The sequence below is a fragment of the Gopherus evgoodei genome, chromosome 10 (genome assembly GCF_007399415.2).
Source record: "Gopherus evgoodei ecotype Sinaloan lineage chromosome 10, rGopEvg1_v1.p, whole genome shotgun sequence".
Classification (NCBI taxonomy): Eukaryota; Metazoa; Chordata; order Testudines; family Testudinidae; genus Gopherus; species Gopherus evgoodei.
Window position 1 is genome coordinate 84,378,545 of NC_044331.1, and position 19,344 is coordinate 84,397,888.

Sequence of the window (19,344 nt, forward strand, 5' to 3'; positions counted from 1 at the left end):
CCCCCTACCTGCTGTTGTCTTCTGGGGAGACTGGGAGACTCAGTGGCACCATAACCCTGATGTCTTCAGGACCAGCTGTTGAGACCTGCTGCCCCCTCCAGCATTTTAGATGGCGGATAAGGGGCCTGCTCTGCCCTGTGGCATGGGACCCCCATTTCTCTCTCTTCTCTTTAGGCTTAGACTCCCCTAGCAGCATTTCCGCATGGGCGTGGAAAGTTCGGGTGCTTTGAGACCCAGTTATGGCATAGCTCCCCTGGAGAAAGGGCAGCAAAGAGCAGCTCCCTGTACCCACCCGTCTAGGCCGGGCACTCCCCTACCCAGCACGGGGGTCCCACAGGCAGCCCCTGCGGGCTTCTCGCAGTGCCCGGGCTGGGTCCTATGGCTCATGAACCCGTTACATGGCTCCGCAAGGCATTGCCCCAGTAACCCCTCCCCGCAGCCCTGAGGGCCGCAGTTATCTCCGTGCAGTTTCCCTTAGCACCAGCCCAGGGGGCATGTGCGATGGTGTGAAGCCAGGTGGGGGCTGGCCAGTGGGACACCCTCCCCCCCCGGGCAATGACGCTCCAGGCCTTGGGGGGTGCTGGGACCAGGGGGTCTGGAACAATGTGTAGAGTTGGGGGCGCTGAGAGCCAATGAACCAAACTGTATATGATGATAACCAATTCAAGCCAGGGGGTGCAGCAGCCCCGCCAACACCCCTAATTCTAGCACCTATGGTCGGGGCATTGGCTGAACGCCCCCCCCAGTGACCCGCAGGAAATGCCCAGCTCCCCATGCTGTGTCCAGCAGTGCCAGGGCAGCTCCGTTACAACAGGGCCAAGCGCGGCTTGGCTCTGGGCTCAGGCCGGGCCCGGTGCTATGGGCAGGGCCAGATTAACCTTTTGTGGGCCCCCATGGAGGCAATGGAGCATGGCACAGGGAGGTCAGTCCCCAGAGCAAGGGGCCTGCCGGAGGCAATGGGGCATGGTATGGCAAGGGCAGCCCTGCTCCACACTATTTACAAACTGGCAGTTGCCAGACACACAGCGGCCTGCCCGGCCCTGTGCTGCCAGCGTGTCCCTTTCCCTCGGGGGTGGGCCTATGTCACGCCACACAGTCCCCCCCGCCCCCGCCCAACATTCTCCTGACTCCCTATGGCCAGAGACCCTCCGGACCCACTGCGGCCAGCGCCTCCCCAGACAAATGCACAGTGCCCTGCACACCACCACCTCTGCCCACAGCCCCACATCTGCAGACGGTGGCCCGGGGGCAGAGAGGAGCGAGTGGTGGGCAGTGGGAGCCAGTGGGGTCTCGGGGGCAGTACAAGTGGAGCAGGCCGGGGCCCCTTCTGAGCATGGGCCTGGCTCCATGGGGCCACTGGAGCCATTGTAAACCCTGCACTGGCTATGGGAAGGGGCCGCCCCGTGTTCCCAAAGGCGCCCAGGCCCGGCCCGAGCCCCCCGGTGCAAGGGGCCCCGGGGCCCTGCAGCCCGGCCCGGGAGCGACCCCTAGCAGCTCTGAGGGGACGCAGCCCGAGGGAACTTGGGGCTGTTCGGGGGCGGAAAGGAAACTCCCGCAAACTCCGCAGGGTGCAGCGCTGGGGGGCTGCGCCCCCGTTCTGCCCCGTGCCCCCCTCCCCGTCCCCATCGCTCCCTGCACCCAGCCCCGCCCCCACTCCTCCGCCCTGTGCCCCCCATTCCCGTCCCCATCACTCCCTGACCCCAGCCCCGGCCACACTCCTCCGCCCTGTGCCCCCCCATTCCCGTCCCCATCGCTCCCTGCCCCCAGCCCCGCCCCCACTCCTCCGCCCTGTGCCCCCCCATTCCCGTCCCCATCGCTCCCTGCCCCCAGCCCCGCCCCCACTCCTCCGCCCTGTGCCCCCCATTCCCGTCCCCATCGCTCCCTGCCCCCAGCCCCGCCCCCACTCCTCCGCCCTGTGCCCCCCCATTCCCGTCCCCATCGCCCCCTGCCCCGCCCCCACTCCTCCGCCCTGTGCCCCCCCATTCCCGTCCCCATCGCTCCCTGCCCCCAGCCCCGCCCCCACTCCTCCGCCCTCTGCCCCTCATTCCCGTCCCCATCGCTCCCTGCCCCCAGCCCCGGCCCCACTCCTCCGCCCTGTGCCCCCCCATTCCCGTCCCCATCACTCCCTGCCCCCAGCCCCGCCCCCACTCCTCCGCCCTGTGCCCCCCATTCCCGTCCCCATCACTCCCTGCCCCCAGCCCCGCCCCCACTCCTCCGCCCTGTGCCCCCCATTCCCGTCCCCATCACTCCCTGCCCTCAGCCCCGGCCCCACTCCCCCGCCCTGTGCCCCCCCATTCCCGTCCCCATCACTCCCTGCCCCCAGCCCCGCCCCCACTCCTCCGCCCTGTGCCCCCCCCATTCCCGTCCCCATCGCTCCCTGCCCCCAGCCCCGACCCCCGGGCCCTTCCCTGGGGGCGGCCCGCAGTGACTGTCCCCGCCCGAGCCGAGCGCCGCCCCCGCGGGCGGATTGGCTGCCGGCGGGAGCCGCGGGCGGGCGGCGATAAAGCGGCGGGCTCGGGCGGCTCCCAGCAGGTACCGAGCGGGGCCGGAGGCTGCCCCGGCAGGAGGTGCTCGCTGCCCGGCCGCATGGCGCTGTGCCCCGCGCCCGAGGCCCGCGTGCGCCTCGTGTTCTTCGGGGCGGCGGGCGTGGGCAAGACGGCGCTGATCCGCCGCTTCCTGCAGGACTCGTTCGAGGCGCGGCACCGGCGCACGGTGGAGGAGCTGCACCTGCTGGAGCTGGAGCTGGAGCTGGGGGCGGGTTCCGGGCTGCGCCTCCGCCTGGAGATCCTGGACACCAGCGGCAGCTACAGCTTCCCGGCCATGCGGCGCCTCTGCATCGGCCGCGCCGACGCCTTCGCCCTGGTCTACTCGCTGCAGGAGCCCGACTCCTTCGCCGAGGTGCAGCGGCTGCGGGACGAGATCCTGGAGGCCAAGCGGGGCGCGGTGCCCGTCGTGGTGGTGGGGAACAAGAGCGACCTGGCGCCGGGCGAGCCCGACCCGCGCATCGCCGCCGCGCAGCGGGACTGGGGCTGCACCTGCCTGGAGGCGTCGGCCAAGCAGGGACGCAACGTGGTCGGCCTCTTCCAGGAGCTGCTGAGCCAGGTCAACCTGCCCGGGCGGCTCAGCCCGGCCCTGCAGCGCCGCCAGCCCCAGACCTGCTCCAAGGAGCCGCCCCGCCGGAGCTCCAAGAGCCACGGCTGCGCGGTCTGCTAGGGCCCGGCGGGGCTGAGCGCGGCCACCGGGGCGCCAGGCGGTAGAGGAGTCCCCTGGCAGCTGGAGAGCGCTGGGCCGGGGCCGCCTGCAGGGCGCGCCTGGTCCGATTGTTCCCCTCGGTCAGGGGATTCAGAGGGGGGTCGGGACCCCTCAGGGGGTCCTGAGGTTGTGTAGGGGGTCACGAGCTGTCAACTTCACCCCAAACCCTGCTTTGCCCCCAGCATGTATAATGGTGTTAAATAGATGCACGAGTGTTTGTCATTCATGGGGGGGGCACTCAGAAGCTTGCTGGGTGAAAGGGGCCATCAGTACAAAAGGTTGAGAATCACTTGCCTAGTGCCAGCAGGGGGGGAGCAGACTCTGTTCCCCATGTACCCCTGTGCCACCGGGTCCCTGCTTGCCTCTCCCTGCCTGCAGCAGCAGGCTCCGGGTGTTCCTGTGCCCAGGGGCTGGGTGCTCTGGCCATGGAGACACTCAGCCTGGCTGAGCCAAAGAGCTTTGGGAGCAAGGTGGCAGCCCAGCAACCAGCCTGGGGAGAGTGCCGGAGCTGTGGCTTCCTCTCCCCTTTGCTGGGTTCTGGGGGCAGGGGAAGCCTCCAAGGCAGCTCCCTGCCTCCCCTGAGCTTGTACCTGACCTCTGGGGATGCTGCTGGGGGTCTCCCAGTCCCTGCATCAGTAGGATGAGCGCTCACCCCCCACTGCAGGCCAGGTCTCACCTCTGCCAAAGCCTGACTTTCTCCAACAACCACCTCAGTCGCTGAGGCTACAAGGCCTTTTCAACCAGAGCTGGGTCAAAATCCCTTCCCTGCACAGGCTGCAGCTGCCAGCAGCCATACTTCGTTCCCCTGGGTCCCTCTGTCACTGGGAGCAGCTGAATTTAATATCAAAATAGAGCAGCCCAGCTGCTCCTTGTCCTGCATCAGTCCATCACCCACCTCCTCGCATAAGGACAAAGGCACAGCCCCCCACCCCTTTCCTTGAAGGGGCCTGGTCAGCAGCAGCTCTGAAGCTGGCTTGAGCTACCAGCTAGGGAGGGGCAGTGCTTAATGTGTCAGAAGGAGCTGCTGGGGCTCGTGCGATTGTTTACATGCATAACTAATACAGCAGGCCCAGAGGGCCCGGCCGCGGGGGCTCTGCACTGCCTCGCCCGGGGGGAGAGGGGCTCTGCACTGCCTGGCCCGGCTGGGTGGGGCTGGCTAGGGCTCAGCCCTGACACAAACTAAGCCCTGCAGAGGGAGCAGCGCTGGTTGGGAAGCTCCTCTGCTGAGAGGCCAAATGTGTTTTCCAGCTGCTGCTCCCAGAGCGCTGCGCCTCCTGAGTCAGACTGAAGGAGACACAAGGATGGAATGAAGGTGCCTTGGCCTCTAGCGCCTCTTACTCCAGGGGAGCAGCCCTGAGCAGGGTTCGGGCAGGGGATGTGCTACAATCGGGCTGGATCACCCTACCCCTTGCTACCTGCCGTGGCTCATGGGAGATGGCAGCTGTGGTTGGCACTGCTCCCTAGGATGCCCTCTTGCTGGACTAGCAGCTGCCTAGAAATCTAGCCAGCTGTGGTGGGAGTGTGTGAAAAGGTGAGGAAATGAAGTGGGGGCAGGGGACTTATTGTAGAACACTGCCCCCACCAAATCACTGCTCCAGGAATTGCACTGTAATGAGCATATGTTAAGCTACTTGTTTCTTTGTGTTACATGACAACTTTGGCTTCCTGTAATAAATCACTGTGGAACAAGTGTGTGTGTCTCTAGTGCCTTGGTCCTTTAAAGTGTCGCCAGCTGGGGAAGGCAGAGCCCTGTTAGCAAGGGCCCATGAGCCCTAAGAGTGCTGTTCTCTAGCTCCCTGCTTCTCACTCTTCATCTGCTGTAGGAGCTGCTGCCCCCGATTTAAGTTGTACGAGCTCTAATTCATGATTCTAGGCCCAAGATTTTAGGAATGTAAAACTGTCTCGGAATCCAAACTCCACTGCCCATTAGTACCTACTCCTCTGCCTGGGCGGCAGCAACAGCTCAGAGTTACATAGATCCTTATTCAGAGCCCATGCCACTGTGAAGGGTGAGTCTGGCCTTCTTGTAACAGATTGCTCCTATCTATTTTAGGGTTTTATATGACTGGCTGTCACTATAGTTATGTGAACATCTTCCACAGAGGTGAAGTGCTGGGAACTCTATTATTTGGGATAAAATCTCTGCTTGGAATAGGGTTGCATGTAGGGTGTTTGGTTAAGAACTTGTTTAATTTCCCTTTGGCACCATTCCATCCCAAATGCCTTTCTTATGGGGGGAAAGGCCTCTGCTAACTGCACAAACTGATGCAAGATAAAAAGAGCTCTCAAATATGGAGACAGAGCAAGGAAACTCATGTTCACATCAGTCTTACTGGAAAGAATGTTTCCATGCCTTAGCTTGCACAGATGAAGACTTAGACTTGCATCTTGTAACGAATTTATGGCAGTTATTAAATTTTGGTCTTTAATGTTAACTCAAATAACAAACAGGAAACTAATAGGTTTCAGCGTAGCAGCCGTGTTAGTCTGTATCTGCAAAAAGAACAGGAGTACTTGTGGCACCTTAGCACTGCAAAAGTGTGTTGTGGTGTTGTTTTCTTTCTTTTTTTTCCTGCTGATAATAGCTCATCTTAATTAGCTTCTTACAGTTGGTATGGCTACTTCTACCTTTTCATGTTCTCTGTAGGTGTATAGATCTTAGTAATCTTCTATTCTATGCATCTGATTGAAGTGGGCTGTAGCCTACAAAAGCTTATGCTCAAATAAATGTGTTAGTCTCTAAGGTGCCACAAGTATTCCTGTTCTTCTTTGAGGAAATTAATAGATTTTGCTGCACCAGATCAGATTATTTAATCTACCAAAGCCAGTTCCCTACTTTCAACAGCTGCCACTAACTCAGACTTTAAAGAAAAGGGGGAGAGGGACATGTTGCATCAAAAAAATCAGTTGTGAGTAAGTTGCAGAATTCAAATATACTAAGACTTTGCAATAATGCCATTTTCAAAACTGTGCCTATAGTTAAACACTCAACTGTGGACTGAAAAGAAGTGATTCTTATGTGGCAATATCATTCCTGGGTTTGTTTCATAGCCTGTGTGTGTAATATGATTAATTAAAAACAAAAGTACCCAACCTAAATGTACTTGAAGCCAGGTCTGAGCTGTGGAACAGTCAATTTCTAGCATGGCCTAGACCACATTAGTTAAATGGATATTTACTAAGGTAGCATTTCATTGCTGTGGTTGTGTTTTGTTTTTTTTTAAATATACGGATATATCCACAGTTAGAATCTATGTTTTAATTGTGCAGGAGGCTTTTCAATGGTCCTTAAGTAGCAAGGCTTTGATAAGTTCAGTAGGCAAGGGGAAAAGTTAGGGACAAGATTTACTGGGAGAGGTCTGTTCCCCTAAGGCCTGGAAAGCTTGAAGAGCCTGAAACAGAGAACGTGCTCCTCCCCACTAGCGATTTGTACACCACAAAAGTGCCTCACTGAGAGGGCAGGGGAGCCACTAGCTCCGACTGTGCAGGAAGCACATCCTCAGGGAGCCCAGAGCCTGTGACTAGGCTCCAGCAACGCTACAGAGGGAAGCAGTGAAAGTGTGAGGGGGGAAGGGAGGGCTGATCTCATAGCTTTGCATCTGGGGGAGGGTGGTAGGGGCTAGAGCTGCACATCTGGGGAGGGTGGCTGGATCACAGCTACACATCTGGGGAGGGGTAGCTGGATCACAGCTGGGGGCGGGCGGCTGGCTCACAGCTGGGGGCAGGAGAGCTGCTTCCTGCGGGGGGAGCCCGGGCGCTCTGGAAGCGGCTCGCGGCGCGCCTGTCCCTTTAAACCGGGCGGGAGGGGCGTTCCCATGGTGCCTAGCGGCGGGCGGCGTGGATTTTAAATCCTAGCAACCAATGGGGAGCGCGCTGGGGGCTCGTAACGCTCCGGCTCGAGGTTTGAAATTGTTCCAGTGCCGGAGCGGCCGGCGGCGGCGGCGGGAGCGGGGCGCGGAGCAGCGGGGCGCGGCGCCGGGCAGGGATCGGGATCGGGATCATGAGCGCGGCGGCGGCGGCGGAGCCCGGGAAGGCGGCGGGGGCCGGGGCCGGGTCCGGGGCGGCCAGGGAGATCCCCAAGGTGCTGGTGGATCCGCGCACCCGCCGGAGCTACATGCGCGGGCGCTTCCTGGGCAAGGGCGGCTTCGCCAAGTGCTACGAGATCACGGAGCTGGAGGGCCAGGCGGTGTTCGCGGGCAAGATCGTGCCCAAGTCGCTGCTGGTGAAGCCGCACCAGAAGGAGAAGATGTCCATGGAGATCTCCATCCACCGCAGCCTGGCGCACCGCCACGTGGTCGGCTTCCAGGGCTTCTTCGAGGACAGCGACTTTGTCTTCGTGGTGCTGGAGCTCTGCCGCCGGAGGGTGAGCGGGCCACGGGCCCGAGGGGCCGCGGCCCTTGGATGCCCGGGGCCGGGGCCGGGGGCCACGTTCCACCGGCGGAACCCCAGACGCGCTCTGCGTTCCGCCGTGTCCGAGCGTTCCCAGCGCCTTAAAGGGCCAGCAGCGCGGGGACGGGCGCTCCCCGTGGCACCGCCTCTCAGCGGAGCGATGCCCGCGGCGGAGCCCCCAGTCCAGGCACCGGGCGTAGAACGGTGAGGGAGGCAGGATGGGTAGGGCCTGGCCCCGGGGCTGAGGATGCCTGGCTTTCAGGAGGGGGAGCTGGGATGTCTCACCTGGGACACTCATGGGATGGGGTGGGGTGGGGTGGGGTGGGAAGGGGGCCGCTAACTGGCTCTCAGCTGGGGGGTGCTCATGATCCTGCTTCTCTCCTGGCCCCCAGTCCCTGTTGGAGCTGCATAAGCGGAGGAAAGCATTGACAGAGCCCGAAGCGCGGTACTACCTGCGGCAAACAATCCTGGGCTGCCAGTATCTGCACGGCAACCAGGTCATTCATAGGGACCTCAAGCTGGGCAACCTCTTCCTCAACGATGACATGGAGGTGAAAATAGGTATGGACACCTGCAGGGACATCCCTATCCACTTGCCTATGGAGGGGAGAAGCATGTCCAGGAATCTGTCACAGCCCAGGGACCCCTTCCCTTAGTCTCTTGCTGCAAAGATTCCTTGGGTTGCTCTCCCTTGAGTGCTCGCTTGTAGAAGGGACAGGAGAGAGAGCAGGATGCTCTGCTACCACAAAACCACATGATAGCTTCTTAACTTATGTCGGAATACTTCCCCCTTTCTGGGCGGGCTACCCTGAAACCAGCCTTTCTCGGGCTGTTTAAGACTCAATATTTGGAGGATGTTGCCTATAATTCTGCCACTTGTGGCTCAGCAGCAAGATTTGCGACCACTGTCAACTGCTGAGCTAAGGAAACAAGTCTTGTCTTCCTGGTGCATAACCCTGACCAGCACAAACATTCTTTCAAGGTGACTTTGGCTTGGCAACCAAAGTAGAATATGATGGTGAGCGTAAGAAGACCCTGTGTGGGACGCCAAACTATATAGCTCCTGAAGTGCTGGGCAAGAAGGGACACAGCTTTGAAGTGGACATTTGGTCCATTGGCTGCATTATGTAAGTTTTATGACAAATCTTCAGTTTTTGTTTGTGTGCCCTTAAACTTGGGCCTTCAGCATGTAATGGGCTTAAGGCTGCTGAGATGAGCCAGCTCAGTGAACTAGACCGCGATTGGTTCCAGGTTTCAAGTTTAATCTTAGATTGTAAGGAGCCTTTTTCTTAAAGGAGACACCATAAAACAAAGATAACCAGGTCCTGGCTTGGAATTGGTCAAGCGCAGCCTAAATGTACGTCTATGTGACACTAGCTATGGCATTGCAGCTGAGCTGCTGTGGTGTTACAGTGCAGATGCTTTCTACATCGACTGAAGGGTTTTTCTGTCAATGGGGTTAATCCACTCCTCGGAGGAGAGAGCATCAGCTACGTCTATGGAAGAAGTCTTCCACTGACTTAGTTGTGTCTAAACCACAGCACTTGGGCATGACATTTTTCACAGCCCTGAGCGAAGTAGCTAGGTTGATCAGATTTTTACACTAAGGCTCTAACGACCCTGAGATCCAGCTGTGTGCTGTTCTCTAGGTCTTAAATGTTACAATTTAAAATTAATGGTTTGAAAATTCGGCTGCCCTAGCAGGACTACTCCCATAAAGGTAGTAATCAAGGGGTGGAGATGGGTAATGATTCTCCGCTTCCTTCATGGCTTGTTTGCTGTGCAACTGGGGTTTGACTATCTCCAGAAAATTCCTCAGATCTGACCATCACTGCAGTTTTTCTGCTTACCTTGACCTGCCAGCTGTTGTGTGTGCACCCACCTGTATGTGCACCCATTGCATTTGCAGGCTAACTTCTCTTTGTAGGGCAGGTTATTTTGAAACTTCTCTCTTTAAAGTCCCAAGTGCCACCTTCTAGCTGGAACTCTCTCCAGAGGGTAACAGGTTCCAGTCTCCTCCGTAAGGGAGCAGGGAACTGGAAATCGAACTGGCATTTCAAATACAATTGTCTGCTGCCCGTCATCTCCTGGGTGTGTGGTGACTTTCCCCCACCCGCTGCAAAAGACACCTTGTGGAAATCTTGCGGTCTCCTCCTTGTGACAGGCTTTTATATCTTAAATATACAGGTACACTCTCCTGGTAGGGAAGCCACCCTTTGAAACCTCTTGTCTAAAAGAAACATACATCCGAATTAAGAAGAACGAGTATAACATCCCCAAGGTATGGAGCCTGTTGCAGAGTGGAGCGTTTGTCCTGGCTGATTTTTGTCACCTTAGTGAAAGAGCCGGTATCACAGAGCTGTGCAGAATCCAAATGGCTTCTCTGGTGCCTGCTCATAACCATGGAAATGGCTTCCAGCATCCTGAGTACAGATGAGAAGACACCCGACAAGGAGATACATTTTGTGTTAAGCCTTTCTAGGCCTTAGTGCAGGGGTGTTAATTTGAAAGGCCAACTTCCCAGGGGAAGGAGGGGGAGCTAGCCCCCCATACTGGCACGGAGATGCATTACCATATTTTGTTGAGTGATATCGTAGGCGCATAAGTGGCTCGAACTCCCTTCCTACCACTGGACTCCTTCAAATTCTGAGTCCAGCCACAGAGAACTGGTCTGGGTATCAAACCCAGGCCCTTCTGCAATCATCCTACTTGTACCAGGAGCTTTCTTACTGAAATAGCCATTGAGAACCCCAATCCTCCTCAGCTCCTCCAGGCTTAAGTCCCAGTCTCCCAGCCATGCACGCCCTCTGCTTGGAGCAGGAGAGCCTTACTAGTTGTGGGTCTTTGACCTATCCATTGTGCACACCAGTGCTAGGTTGTACTTATGCCCTGGCCTTCACTTGTGAACCCTGCCTGTCCCTTCTTTCAGCACATCAACCCCGTAGCTGCTAATCTCATCCAGAAGATGCTGAGATCTGACCCTGCCACCCGCCCTACTATTGACGAACTGTTGAATGATGAGTTCTTCACATCAGGTTACATCCCCACCCGGTTGCCCACCACCTGTCTAACCATCCCACCTAGGTTTTCAATTGCCCCCAGTGGATTTGACCCAAGTGGACGGAAACCTCTTATCGCTCTCAACAAAGGTAAGATTTGGGGAGGTGGCGGGGATGTAGGTTTTAACAGTGCCTGGCAATTACAAGAGAGCCCTGGGTTACAGTGGGGAGGGGGAGAAGACTGTGAGAGTAAATTACAGATGAAAACCCTGCGTGGCTCTCTGTGAAACATACTGCAAATGGAGCATCCTGGTCCTGGTACCCAGAGCACGTTGGGCCTCTTGTTCCTCGCCGTCCCTGCTTCTCTGTTGTGCTCTGGCTCGTGCCAGTGAGTGAGGGTGGCAGCTCACTGCTCTTTTAGCCTCACTGGGGCAGCCACTGCAGAACTGGATCCTCTTCTTCCCATTGGCAATAACTTGGGAACGCCCGACCCAGGCTGAGGCCTTATGCCAGTTTAATTCTCTAGGTGTCCTGCCACCACACAGAAGGCTAATGCCCTAAGGGAAGATGGTGCCCCCTGGCAGCTCTTAACTCCGTTCTCTTCCTTCCTGCCTCTGCCCACTAGAGAAAGTGGCTAGTATCCCAAGCAGGGTAAGACCATCTCCTCCCATGAGGCATGGACGCTGACAAGGTCGTCAGCGTTAGTTGCAGTAATGCTGCTCTAATGGAGCAGGCGGCTCATCAACAGGATGAGGCTGGCAGAACTTCTGTCCATGCAGAGATGGGTGTCTGCTTTCAGCCCTGTGGGGTGTCATGCACCTGCTACAGCTGGGCTTGAAGGTAAATCTAACTTCTCCTGAAACTATCCACCAGCTTTAGCCTTCATGCTACTAACACAGCTGTCGCGGTGCTCTTCTCCTCTGCGTCAGGCCTGGACAGCCCTGCCTTAGATAAAGCCCATGAAAAGGAAGACGAAGCAGCACTGCGGGAGCTGGGAGAGCCTGTCGACTGCCACCTAGCTGACATGTTACAGCAGCTGAGCGTGGCCAATGCAGCGAAACCCTCGGAGAGGGCAGTAGTGAGACAAGGTGAGCTACGGGTATGGGCTGACAGATAGCAAGGCAGGCTGTGCAGGGATCCTACAAGAGCTACGAGGTGCTTGGATTAAAAACTCCAAAGCAAAGGGTTGGTGGAGGAGCTACTCGCCCCTCCCTTAGCCCCCTCCCTTACACCCAGCAAGTCAGCTGAGGGTTTCACATGTTGCTTTACAAACACTATTTAACAAACTCCATTTCTATTGCAGAGGAGGCTGAGGATCCTGCTTGCATACCCATCTTCTGGGTTAGTAAATGGGTGGACTACTCGGACAAGTATGGATTAGGTAGGGAGCGTCTTGGCATTGCCAGCAGCCGAGTTCACTTCAGTCGCTTCCCCCAACTTCCCGGGGGGTGAGATCGAATGGGCCAGGGTGCAAATCTTCTATCTGATGCAGCTGGTTCCTATACCCTGTTAACCAGTTAATGTGCAGTGCCTCAAATGTTGCCATCCCTGAGAGCAGCACAAAATACTCAGCTGATCGAAGGACCCATGAACATCCTGTGGCAACCCCTTACAATCTAAAGAGCATAGGATTTCAGATCCGCATCCTGGCAGGCACTGAACACCTTATGCCCCAGCGAACACATGGGATGAGGGGCATGGTGCTAAGATCCAGCTGAGACAGCACTGGCATTGGTATTCATTTGTTAAATGACTAACTCTTGCAGGGGAGGTTTCCCCACATAGTCCTTTTGAGAGCAGGAGCTCTAGAGCAGTGGTTCTCAATCAGGGGTATGCAAAGGTTTTCCAAGGGGTACATCAACTCCTCTAAATACGTAGCCTGTTGTAAAACTAGGCAAATAAAAAGCACCAGTGAATTCAGTACAAACTAAAATTTCATACAGCCTTGTTTATACTGTTCTATTTACTATACACTGAAATGTAAGTTACAATATTGATATTCCAGTTGATTTATTTTATAATTGTATGGTAAAAATGAGTCCACAATATTGCAGTAACAGTGTGCTACGACACTTTTGTAATCTTATGCCTGATTTTGTAAGCCAGTAGTTTAAGTGAGATGGAACTTGGGGTATTCAAGACAAATCAGACTCCTGAAAGGGGTACAGCAGCCTGGAAAGGTTGAGAGGCCCTGCTCTAGACAGCTGAGGCACCAGGGTCAGCCAGAGTGGGGGCCTTCTGCTAAGACACCCTTACAGCTTATAAAAGCAGCAAAGAATCCTGTGGTACCTTATAGACTAACAGACGTTTTGGAGCATGAGCTTTTGTGGGTGAATACCCACTTCGTCAGATGCATGTAGCTTATAGCATCCCAAGTCTGGAGACATTCAGTGTTTGGAGATCTAATGCATTCCCTTCTCCTACCAGGCTACCAGCTGTGTGATAACAGCGTTGGGGTTCTCTTCAATGACTCCACCCGTCTCATTATGTACAACGATGGGGACAGCCTACAGTACATTGAGCAAAACAACACCGAGTCCTACTTCACTGTGAGATCATACCCCTCGACGTTGACTAAGAAGGTCAGTCACTCTGGAGATGCACATTTAACAGCAGCTAGGAGCTCTGTCCTCCTCCTCCCCCTGCCAGGCTGTGGGTCTGAATGGCTATTAAAGCAGACAAAACATAATCAGCATATCTAGGCTAGAGGGGCTACATGTTTGCTTTCTCCTCCCTCCCCTCCCTACCCCCCAAAGAGCATTGGCAGCAGTTCAGGTTCAGTTTCCACTTTGTAAAAACCCAATGTGAATGCAGTTTCACAGAAATATTAACAATAGTTCTCTGCAATGCTGGAAACAACCTGGACTAAAGAATAAACCCATGAGATGAGGTCAGGTATAATAACCAGTCTAGGTCCATTGTCCAAGCACACTGTTCTGGTTTGTTCACATCTTAAAATAACCTGACAGGTTGATGTCAGGATGCAAGTCCTGATTTCGTCTCTTGGGTCACTGCCTCTTCAGGTTTCACTGCTGAGGGCAATGGAACTACGGCCCACTTGGGCCGTGCAGCTGTGGAAGCAGACACTGCCTTGGAAGTTTCAGAGCAGCAGCCGTGTTAGTCTGTATGCACAAAAAGAACAGGAGTACTTGTGGCACCTTAGAGACTAAAATTTATTTCAGGCTGAGCTTTCGTGAGCTACAGCCCACTTCTTTGGATGCACAGAATGGAACACACAGACAGGAGATATTTATACATACAGAGAACATGAAAAGGTGGAAGTATGCATACCAACAGGAAGAGTCTAATCAACTGAGATGAGCTATCAGCAGCAGGAGAAAAAAAAACTTTTGAAGTGATAATTAAGGTGACCCATAGAAGGTGTGAGGAGAACTTAACATAGGGAAATAGATTCAATTAGTGTAATGACCCAACCATTCCCAGTCTCTGTTTAAGCCTAAGTTAATTGTATCTAATTTGCATATTCATTTGAGTTCAGCAGTCTCTCTTTGGAGTCTGTTTTTCAAAGTTTTTTTGTTGCAAAATTGCCACCTTCAAGTCTGTCAGTGAGTGGTTAGAGAGGTTGAAGTGTCTCCCACCGGTTTTTGAATGTTCTGATTCCTGATGTCAGATTTGTGTCCATTTATTCTTTTGCGTAGAGACTGTCCGGTTTGGCCAGTGTACATGGCAGAGGGGCATTGTGGGCACATGATGTGAGAGTGAGGGATCATCTTTAAGGATAGGTTGTAGATCTTTGATGTGCTGGAGAGGTTTTAGTTGGGGGCTGTAGGTGATGGCTAGCGGCGTTCTGTTATTTTCTTTGTTGGGCCTGTCCTGTAGTAGTTGGCTTCTGGGTACTCTTCTGGCTCTATCAATCTGTTTTTTCACTTCAGCAGGTGGGTATTTTAGTTTTAAGAATGCTTGATAGAGATCTTGTAGGTGTTTCTCTGTCTGAGGGATTGGAGCAAATACGGTTGTATCTTAGAGCTTGGCTGTAGACAATGGATCGTGTGGTGTGTCCTGGATGGAAGCTGGAGGCATGTAGGTAAGTATAGTGGTCAGTGGGTTTCCGGTATAGGTATACACTAACCCAGGAACTATCCTTGCAACAAAGCCCAATGCCAGCTCTGTCCACATATCTATTCAAGTGACACCATCATAGGACCTAATCACATCAGCCACGCCATCGGGCTCATGCACCTGCATATCTACCAACGTGATATATGCCATCATGTACCAGCAATGCCCCTCTGCCATGTACACTGGCCAAACTGGACAGTCTCTACGCAAAAGAATAAATGGACACAAATCTGACATCAGGAATCATAACATTCAAAAACCGGTGGGAGACACTTCAACCTCTCTAACCACTCAGTGACAGTCTTGAAGGTGGCAATTTTGCAACAAAAAAACTTTGAAAAACAGACTCCAAAGAGAGACTGCTGAACTCAAATTAATATGCAAATTAGATACAATTAACTCAGGCTTAAACAGAGACTGGGAATGGTTGGGTCATTACACTAATTGAATCTATTTCCCTATGTTAAGTTCTCACACCTTCTATGGGTCACCTTAATTATCACTTCAAAAGTTTTTTGTTGTTTTTTTTTCCCCTCCTGCTGCTGATAGCTCCTCAATTGATTAGACTCTTCCTGTTGGTGTGCATACTTCCACCTTTTCATGTTCTCTGTATGTATAAATATCTCCTGTCTGTGTGTTCCATTCTATGCATCCGAAGAAGTGGGCTGTAGCTCACGAAAGCTCATGCTGAAATAAATTTGTTAGTCTCTAAGGTGCCACAAGTACTCCTCTTCTTTTTGCCTTGGAAGTATGATCTTCCCCACCCAGCCTCATTGGTTCTGTTAACCCATGTAGCTGTCTCTCTAGATAACACTATTGAAATACTTCCGGAACTACATGAGTGAGCACCTGCTAAAGGCTGGAGCCAACATCACGCCCCGAGAGGGGGATGAGCTGGCACGGCTCCCCTACCTCCGCACCTGGTTCCGGACTCGCAGTGCCATCATTCTGCACCTGAGCAACGGCACCGTGCAGATCAACTTCTTCCAGGTGAGAGCTGTTCGTGTGGTAGCCGGAGCAAAACCTCCAGTGTCAGCAGCTCACCACCCGCTTTGGGGGCCTTGTAACATGCAGAAGATGGTGCTATCAAGTGGTCACAACTTAGGCCAGTTTTCAGACTAGCTGACCCAAGACTGGAAGGCCCCTCAGTCCATTTTCTCAATACCTGAGCCACCCAGACTCCCTAGCACTGCTCACTAACCAAGGCTATTGTGCCTTTTTAATCCTTAGTGCCGCTGTTTGCCAGGGAGCCTGTGCAGTTCTGGCTCCCTTTTCTGTTGTCACTTGCTGAAATCCTTTAAAAGAACCAAGTGCAGCAGGTGCTTTCGTGGTCCCACTGCTTCACGGCAGCAGAGACTGGCAAGGGTGCACACGGGACATGCTGCTGAGGAACGGGTCACCTAGGATAGCCCGGGGGCCCCCGTGGCCTCAGCCTGCCGAGGACCTCTCAAGCTCTGTGCGTTCTCTCTGCAGGACCACACTAAAATCATCCTGTGCCCCTTGATGGCGGCGGTCACCTACATCGACGAGAAGCGGGACTTCCGCACGTACAAGCTGAGCCTGATCGAAGAGCACGGCTGCTGCAAGGAGCTGGCCAGCCGGCTACGCTACGCCCGCACCATGGTGGAGAAGCTGCTCAGCTCCAAGTCGGGCTCAGCCCGTATGAAGCCCTCTGCTTAGAACCCAGCTGGAATGGACTCCGTGACTGTGCCAAACTGTTACAGCCTCCAACGGAGGGGCCTCTGCAATGCCCTCCAGTCAAACTGTAACCTCCCACCAGCTGGCCACCTCTGCTGCCAGCTGCACTGGGGCCACAGGAGGGGCCGCTGCTGAGAAATGTGTCTTTATGCCATGGCCAGACTGGCCCCTCAGCACCCATTAGAAAGTTGATTTTATTGAATATTTAGTTTTTCTAACTGTCAGATCCCCCCAGCCCTTGTTCTACAGCCTTGACACAGCCTCCTGGAGAACAGAGCAGAGTTCTGTAAGTTATTTGTATGTTTGTGATGCTGTGGGGCTCCCTTCCCTCTCCTGTAGTGACTGTAAGATATTTAATGTGCTCATATGCTGACTCTGAGCAATCAGCCTTTTAATATTGAAACTAATCTGCACCAAATTAAACTCTTGTATATTACGTAACTTGATTAAAGATTGGTCTCTGTAGCCCCTCCTTCCCACATCATGTGCAATGCCCCCTCTGGATGAAGGGCTTTGCCTGGTCCAGGGGGGAGACTCTAAGTATGGGGTAGAAGGAAGTTTTCCCACTCTGCTGTGTTCCATCTCTAACATGGGAGGTAGGGAGGACTCACCGGCACGTGATCTGTTAATGCAGTCTGTAAAGAATCCCCAGTTTTTCCAGGCAGCTGCTGTGTAATTCTGTGATGTGCTCTCCCCACAGCTGTGGGAGCTTTCTAGCCTGCAGTGCCCATCCAGTCTGTACACATACCTGCCTGCTCCAGTCAAAGCTAGTGAAGGGCCATCTGCCTTTCTTCACCCTGTGGGGGGACTCCCCCTGCATGCTGCAGCAGTCCTGGGGGGGGTCAAGACAAGCACCCTGCAGTGTATGCAAGAAAGGCCAGGACTGCAGTTAGTTCTTGGACAGACATGTAAGTGAGGTAGTTCTCGCCCTCTAGGCACTGTGGTGGCTGTTGTATTTCTGGTGTCTGTTCCCATAAGAACAGGAAGAGGCCCTGCCTCACCTCTTGTGGCTGTGTTGCAGGAGTAACAAATGATCTGTCCCCTCCTCCCACAGGAGGTTTTAGAAGGGACAGGGGCTCTCCTAGTCTTGCATCCCCTTGGCTTTGGCCCTTGCTGTGCCTGTAGCCCAAAGCATGGCTTCTAGGAGCTCCACTGTTCAGCTGTAGGACAAGGCCCTGGTACCTCTCAAAGAACTCACCATCACCTGCTTGGCCTGGTGCTGGGTGCTCTGAGTAACAGCTGCAGGGAGGGTTTTGATCTTCCCCTACTAAGGTGCAGTATTGGGCTCTGTGGGGTGGAGGGCAGCACCTCAGCAGGGAGCCCCTCTGCCCATTTGAAGCCAACCTGAGTAATTCTCTCCCCTACCCCCCTTCCCTTGGGGAACTGAGTTACAGGTTTTGTCTTTTCCTTGCCTAACTCTGCTGTTCAGGGGCAAGGGGTGAGGTCTGTACCATGCTTTAGGATGAAGGCTCATCCCTGAAGAATCTGTGCAGGGCAGGACTCTCTATGAGGTGATCACTGCCCCTTCCTGCTGTCTCCACAGGCAAGATTGGGGGAGTTCTGCCCTAGGGACAGGAACTGCTCTACCTCACACATCACCTCCAGTTCCTCCAAGCTAACAGTGTAGAAAACATGGAGCTGTCTCCCCCAGCAGAGTGAGACAGTGCTCCTCTGAGCTTGAAATGGATATTAAATATCCCCTACAGCTGGGACTAGTTGTAACCCTGCACAGCCTGGCACCAGTACTTCAGGGGCTGGGTGCTGCCCCTTGAAGCCCTGGGGAAGCTACCGACTGATTTCCCTGCATGCACAGGAATCTTCTATAACTGCTGAGGGCAGTGCTGGGTCAGCCATGCACAGCCTCCACTGTAGAGGGAGCTCTGCCTGGGGAAGTGATGCCAGCTGTTGCCCATGGAAGCTAGCAATGCCAGCACAAGGCCTTCAGCTTGTCAGGCAGCATCAACCTGCAGTTCAAAAAAAATATCACTGCATTCATCACAGAGCCAGGAAAGCTGGATTATTAACCCACCAGTAGGAGGAAACAGCTTCCTCTGATGTCTTTTAAAGGGCCAGTGTTCTTCTCGCCCACCCCCAAAATCCAATCTGCCCAGAGGGAATCTGAGCATGCCCTGAAAACAGGAGCAGTGCGTCTGCCTTATCTCAGTGAGATGGTTTAGAGGTGTGAGCAGAAGCCTCCTTCTCTACTCACACACCTGTTACCTCCAGTGCTACTGCTTCATTATCATCAAATCCTACAGCTGGTCAAAGAATTTCCTGTCAAAACAGGTTTTGATGGCAAATGGAGAATTCAGTGAAGAGAGTTGTGAGAAATGGCTGTTTTCTCTCTCTCTCTTCTCTGAGAAATCAAACTTTTCAGATCTGAAAAAAGACATTTCAATTTGGAAATGGTGCCTTTTGCCCTGTATGGGCTGAGGTCCCTGGCCTGACTGCACCTCCCATGATGCACTGCCTCCCCTCCTCCAGAGCTGAGACCTTGGTGGCTCTTGGGAGATGCAGTCCAACCAGGCAGCCTGACCTCTAATGGTGAATGGGAACATGATGCATCACAGTGACACGTCCAAGGCTGCAGCTTTTGCCCAACATTGTTCAATATTCAAACTTTCTGCCCAAACCATCACCATTTCCAGAGCAGGACCCTCCCCCACATTTTTGATCATCTGGTCAATCACTCAAGAGGACAATAGCTACCTGGTTTGGGCCCAGGTCTCCAGTACTCTTGGAAGGCAGTTCTGTAATTTAGGCCTGAGCAGTGTTGTGTGGGTCACGGAGGAGCCAAAAGGACTCAACTCTGGCAGTGCTGAAAATGTACATTTTGGGGCCTCACTACCTATCCCTGGCCCTTTTTTTTGGCGATGCAGCTCCTAAGCAGGGCTTTCAGCCAGCATTCAGTGCTGAGTTTCTTCCC

General features: G+C 54.4%; 2 protein-coding genes across 2 annotated transcripts; both read left to right on the plus strand.

Moving 5' to 3' along the window:
• Positions 1 to 2,586: 2,586 nt before the first annotated feature.
• Positions 2,587 to 4,330, plus strand: LOC115658328 (ras-related protein Rap-2a-like). The gene has a single exon (XM_030577037.1). It carries the CDS (start codon positions 2,587 to 2,589, stop codon positions 3,211 to 3,213), a length of 627 nt encoding a protein of 208 aa, XP_030432897.1. The 3' UTR covers positions 3,214 to 4,330.
• A 2,967-nt stretch (positions 4,331 to 7,297) lies between these two features.
• Positions 7,298 to 19,273, plus strand: PLK1 (polo like kinase 1). The gene is made up of 10 exons (XM_030577036.1): positions 7,298 to 7,615; positions 8,034 to 8,202; positions 8,624 to 8,768; positions 9,829 to 9,922; positions 10,571 to 10,790; positions 11,570 to 11,728; positions 11,944 to 12,021; positions 13,068 to 13,222; positions 15,528 to 15,710; positions 16,194 to 19,273. The coding sequence occupies exons 1-10, from the start codon at positions 7,367 to 7,369 to the stop codon at positions 16,398 to 16,400; spliced, it is 1,659 nt and encodes a 552-aa protein (XP_030432896.1). The 5' UTR covers positions 7,298 to 7,366; the 3' UTR covers positions 16,401 to 19,273.
• Positions 19,274 to 19,344: the final 71 nt, after the last annotated feature.